The sequence below is a fragment of the Anopheles ziemanni genome, chromosome 3 (assembly GCF_943734765.1).
Source record: "Anopheles ziemanni chromosome 3, idAnoZiCoDA_A2_x.2, whole genome shotgun sequence".
In the NCBI taxonomy this organism is placed as follows: Eukaryota; Metazoa; Arthropoda; class Insecta; order Diptera; family Culicidae; genus Anopheles; species Anopheles ziemanni.
Genome location: NC_080706.1, coordinates 66,915,037 through 66,921,036, shown reverse-complemented (window position 1 = coordinate 66,921,036; position 6,000 = coordinate 66,915,037). Strand labels below are relative to the sequence as shown.

General features: G+C 39.4%; 1 protein-coding gene across 1 annotated transcript in view; it reads left to right on the top strand.

Annotated features, from left to right (window-relative positions):
* The first annotated feature begins 230 nt into the window (after positions 1-230).
* The window catches only part of LOC131285303 (serine protease snake-like), a 79,150-nt gene continuing 73,380 nt past the window's right edge, over positions 231-6,000 (top strand). Inside the window, exons 1-4 of the mRNA XM_058314158.1 lie at positions 231-288; positions 394-414; positions 488-1,314; positions 1,377-1,395. Of these exons, the coding sequence (XP_058170141.1) occupies positions 231-288; positions 394-414; positions 488-1,314; positions 1,377-1,395 (925 nt within the window). The remainder of the gene's footprint in view (positions 289-393; positions 415-487; positions 1,315-1,376; positions 1,396-6,000) is intronic.

Genomic DNA, 6,000 nt, shown 5'->3' with positions numbered 1-6,000 from the left:
GCTTCTTGAACATCTCTTTAGGGAAATACCATACGAAGAAAATCCCACAGTTACGTCTCACTCGACAATCTTAAAAAACAGAATGGCAAACTGATGCCACATTCAGTATATAGCGAGCGATCAACAAGTGAGGATCGTATGGGAGCACATTCAGACGCGAATAAGTTTGCTTTGGTTCTAAAAACAACTCTTGATTACGGCGTTTACAAGGTTGCTGATAACACCACAAGATGTGGAAGGGTTTGATTGTGTTATTGAGTTTTAGCGGCTTTGAAATCATTGCCGATGGTAAGCAATGTTGAAAATGACTTACTTTTTTCGGTATATTGTTTCAGTACGTAATATTCAAATCGAAAATCACTTAAAAATCTCATCATATTGTCTCGTTTTTAGGTGAAAGGATCGCAGAGGAAAGTAAGTGTGCTCTTTGGGTTTTTGATATCAGTGAATGATGTATAGTTGGTAAGATGGATTTCTTTACTTTTAGAGTGCAAAGAGTACCAGCAATTAACTGCTTTGCGAAGTTATATTCTTCCACTACCAATGCATGCTCCACCAATTGATGTAACGTCTCACCGTTGTAAGAACGTCGTAGAACTTATCGCTGGTGGTAAACCTGCTCAAAACGGCGAGTTCCCGCATCATGCCTTGCTGGGCTACAGCAAGAACGGTGCTAAATATGAGTATAAGTGTGGTGGAACGCTTATCAGTGATCAACATGTGCTGACCGCTGCTCATTGCTTTGCTACGGAATACCCATCAGTTGTTAGACTTGGGGTATACGACATCTTAAAGGACGCCGGCCACGAGGTTGCCATTGAAGGGTTTTTGAGGCATCCCGACCACCGCTACACGAAAGTCTACCACGATATTGCACTAGTGAAGCTGGAACAGCGAGTGTTTTTAGATGCAAATATCCGCCCGGCCTGTCTTTGGGACTCGGAGATTCGCAACACCTCCAAGTACATTGCGACCGGATTTGGCAAGAATGAAACGCAAGGGGAACGCACTACGCAAATGATGAAGGTAGTGTTGGAAGAGTTCCCGGTACAGGATTGTTATTCCAGGTACAGGTTTTCGTCGCGCTTTGGCCTTGGAATAACCGACGGTCAACTGTGTGTTGGCAGCAATACGAGGGGTCGAGATACATGCATCGGAGACTCTGGCGGTCCGCTGCAGACGGTGACCAATCCAACCACCTGCACGTTCCATGTTGTCGGGGTTACATCGACGGGTCTCGGTGGGTGCGGTGTTGGTAAGGCGAGAGCAGTATACGTCAAGGTTTCCCATTACATCGGCTGGATTGAAGACAACGTTTGGGGACTCGCATCCCAACATAATAATACTTATACATCCACTTCTAAAACCTTTAACAGATTGTATGTTGTTTGAACTGTGAGTGATGCCAAATAAATAAAACGTCATATCTTTGTCCCTGAAAATATTTACATTAAACTAGCTTATTGGCTCGGTCACACGGACTGGGCAGTGCATTTCCGAAAGTAAAAGCTTTCCACGGCTTTCACGTTCGTTTCCCAATTCAGTAAAAGAGAACCTTTGGAGGATTTAAAAGTTTAACACAAATCTTATTTTTCGGTACCAAAACAACCGTCATTGGACAAAACTCCTTTTAAATGTCATACTAAACTTTTTGCGTTTGTATATGTCCTCTCGTACAGAGGGCCGGTCTCGGTAGGAATTCAAACCTACGGTGTCAAGAGAGCATTCCAGCACTCGAGCACCGATTTTCTAACCGGTTACACCGACTGTCACGGTTTCCTCAAGTACCATTTTTTTTGTACTTCCAGAACTGATGTTTTGCCTTTTGTAACGTGTTTTGAAAATGCTTAAATACTTATGAGTTAAAACAGAAAAAAACAGTTGAATTTGTCAACAGCAAGTGTTTTATATGGGTCTAGATTTGATTGATATTTTTTCAAAAATTTGTTTTTTTATTCTTTTTAAGTTTAAGCAGTTACGTCGATTATAAAATCGGCCCACGAACTCCGAAACATTTACTTCACTGCCAGGGTTTGAATCTCAATTTAGACCGGGACTTCCCCTGTACGAGAGAGCTGACTATCCACGTACACATAGAGTCTTGTAAGCCTTTAACTGACAGGGGTTATCGAAGACGGTCGTGTTATGCAAAGAAGAAAGAGAAGAGTGATAATGATAAATTTCTACTATCTATACAGTCGGACGTCGATTATCCGGGGCCGGATTAACCGGGGGGCGGATTATCCGGGGGTCTTGCAACTGACAACTGCACAACCGGGCTTAAATGTTTCCATGAATATTAGGTTGGTTCATAACATTTTGTAGCAATAATGTGTCAAATAAATTTTCTCTGATCGAAAATAGCAATAAAAATACCATAGGAAAATAATTCAAACATTTTTTATGATTAAGCAACTAACTGGAACTGGTCAAAAGTGAACTAGCCGAGACTCAAACCAGGTATTATAAACGGATTTTAGTATATGTTCGATTATCCGTGGAATTCGGTTATCCGGGGACCTCTCGGTCCCGACAACCCCGGATAATCGACGTTCACCTGTATCTATAAAATTCTTGTGTCACGGTGTTAGTGTTCAAACTCCTCCTAAACGACTGAACCATTTAAACTCAAACTTTGCACACACATTCCTTAGGTATGAGAATAGGTTTTTAACTATGTCTCATATCTGAAAATTTTATACTTTTTTAATTAATTACAATTTTCTATCGTCATACATTGGTTTATTTGTTTTGTTTACATTCAGCAATGACACATAAAGTGAACTACAACAAGTATAAACGGACACAGCAACATGCCTTTTGACATACTGTGGTGGTGAGTTTAATACAAAAGTGGTGAATTTAATTCAAACAAGTCGTTTCATATAAGTGACGATAGTAAAATCTTTGTTAATTTTTGGTAATAATAACTAATGTTGTTAATTGGTGGTAGTAGAATATGTGTTCAAATTATGGTTGCTTAGAGCAGTGAGAAAACCTTCTCATTTACCAGTGTTATGAAAACGAATTTCAGTATAGTTACTACAGCGAGGCTATGAACTCGCGAATAGGGACGAGCATGCTTATTCGTCACGTTTACATGCAATCCAACGTGGCGTAAGTTTTACTGTTACCAGGACAAAATGCGGCGCATAGTCATGATACAACAAAACGTGTGTTCAAACATTAATGTCGCTGAATTTAGTCCGACAAGCTATGATTAGTATCGAGGATCTTTGCATGGTAATTAAAAATTTACCGCTAAGTTATTATTATGTTTTAGGTTCGCCGAATCGAAGTGCGTCTAATTTGATGGACACTGAAATAAGTCGTGAACTGCAGCATAATATTGCAGTCATGTTGGATATCGTTTCTCACAACGTATCAATGTTGACTGATGAACAAGCATATGTTTACGAACGCATTATCATGGCAGTATCAACGGGACAAAGTGGTATCTTTTTTTGGATGCCCCAGTCCGAACTGGCAAAACATTTCTCATATCGCTCTTGCTTTCCAAAATACGAGCAAACAATGACATTGCAATACCAGTTGCTTCATCTGGAATTGTAGTTGAAAATGGAGGTAGAACGACCCATTCATCATTTAGGCTACTTCTAAACATCAATAGGAACCCAAAAGCCGTATGAAACATCAAAAATCAATCACTCATGGCCTAGGTCATGGAACAGTGAAAAATAATTTTCTGGGAAGAATGCACCATGGCAAAGAAGCATTCTCTTGAGGCGCTGTACAGAACACTCAAAGACGTGAAGTGTAATAAAGATTGTTCCAGTAATACAGTAGGTCCCTGCAGTACGCTATACTCGATATACGCGAATTAGCAATACGCGATTTTTTACAACTGACAGCTCATAGGGTTGCTCGACTTCTGATTAGTCAATTTTACTTTGTTTAGGTAGAATGAAGTTTTTAATATGCACTGGAATAGAAAAAATGGAACATTTATTAGTGATTTGGAAGATAAGTTAAATAAGCGGTTCCCTCTCAGTGTCAACTCTTCAAAATGAAGTATAAACGATATGGCAGAGGAATCCGCAATACGCGAAAATTCGATATACGCTATTGCGTTTGGTCCCAAACATTCGCGTACTGCGGGGACCAACTGTACTGTGTTTCTCCTCTCAGGTGATTTCAGGCAAACTCTTCCCGTAGTGCCACGATTCACCTATGCTGATAAGATCACCTGAACTTGCCTTACTCATCGGTGTTATGGAGCAATTTTGAAAAACTTTAGCTAAGCATAAACAGGCACGTCCAAATGCTACAGGATCCATCAGCTTCTACTTTTTCCAAACAGTTATTAGACATCGGCAATACACCTTAGCAGATTCTTAAAAAGCTCTAATAGAAACCCAATTTAGAAAACTCATATGTACGTCATACATGGCTTACCAAGCGTGCACAAAACATCGTTCATTCAATTGGTCTGCTTGATTAATAACAAAATAAGGATGATAATCATTAGCAGCCTCACTATAAGCTTATTACGACGTAAAAAGGGTAAATACAATGAAATTGTAAAATGTACTTAAGAAATATAATGTGACCGTTAAACCAATTTTTAACAACATCAAACGGGTCAGCTAGTTCACTATATTTATTGATTTTTTTAGAGTTGAATTGAGTGAATGTTTACTTTTTTGTAGTTGAGTTTAAAACTTCGAAGGAAGCGTTTGGTGAAACAATCCGTATTGTTTAGTTTGTGGTTGATCACAAATAATAATAGTTAACTGTTCATTCGATTATCGATTCTATCATGGACAAACAGTTAGGCAGAGTAGAAAAAACGTTTAATTTAATTTGATACACATCTATGCACTGTTTTTTCCTCATGCCTAGCCAAACATTCTTGGCACAAACATTCTTTGAAGAAGATATAGCTCATAAGCATAAATTCAAAGTGAAAACAATAAATGGGTCGTCTAAATAAATCAAAAGCAACAAACTTATGTAAGAGAAAGAAGATAGCATTGGAATAAAAGAAAATACAACCAATCCATCTTGAGAAAACTACCAAGTAGAAGATGCTTGTCCAATTAGCATAAAACTACATACATGAAAAGTGTATCATTAAATTAAACTTAACACCAATTGGTACCAATTTTGATGTTTTAACTATTTAAATTGACTGTGAAAGCTCAAACAGGGACATTGATCTCTTATACGAATAAATTAATCAAATGAAAGAAAGATTCTCTTGTCCCCGATATAATCAAAATGTTCGCTAGTTTTGTGACTTCATGTAATAAAAAACAATAAATTTAAAAAATATGCAATCGACTGTACACGTTTTCGTTTTTGCTTATGCGTTGATATAGAGCAAACATGCTGATCAACCCTACCCAGCTCAATATATTTCGTTTTTCACGTAAACAAAACGATACTTTAATATCATCTCCGTTCTCTCATTTTGCTCTCTTGATTCTGTAATGCCGGTTTGTAAATTGGAGCATTCCTGGCTATTTGGGAGCCTTATTTTACCGGAGAGAACTAACCTAGGAAGCAGAGAGACCAGACAAAATTATTGAGCTACTGCTGCAGCTGCAAACTGTCGGGGCGTCCTCTGCTGCTGGTTGGAGACTGTGTCGCTTTCCAAAGACCAGGCGCCCCCATTTCATCCGGATGGTATTACATTTGTTTCGCTTTTCCTCGCTCTATCTCATTCTCGGGTAAAATCTGGAACCTTGCCCGAACCGGTTACGTGTCTGGCACTTTTACGCTAAAACTGTGTGCGTTTCGGCGCGTTCCTATTTCCATCAGCGTTCCTCGCACAGACCGGAGAATAATTCGTTGGGTTCGGTTAGTTCGCCGTCTGCTTCCGTTCGGCTGACAGTTGTCGAGCGGTTGTCTACCGATCCATCGTATCGAAACTACCGGTCGGCTGGATGCCGGTCGAATGTGAGCGTACGCAAAATATATCCAGGGTTATTCGCGCGTTGGTGACCGTACTGTGAGTGACAATTGTTTGTTTTGTTT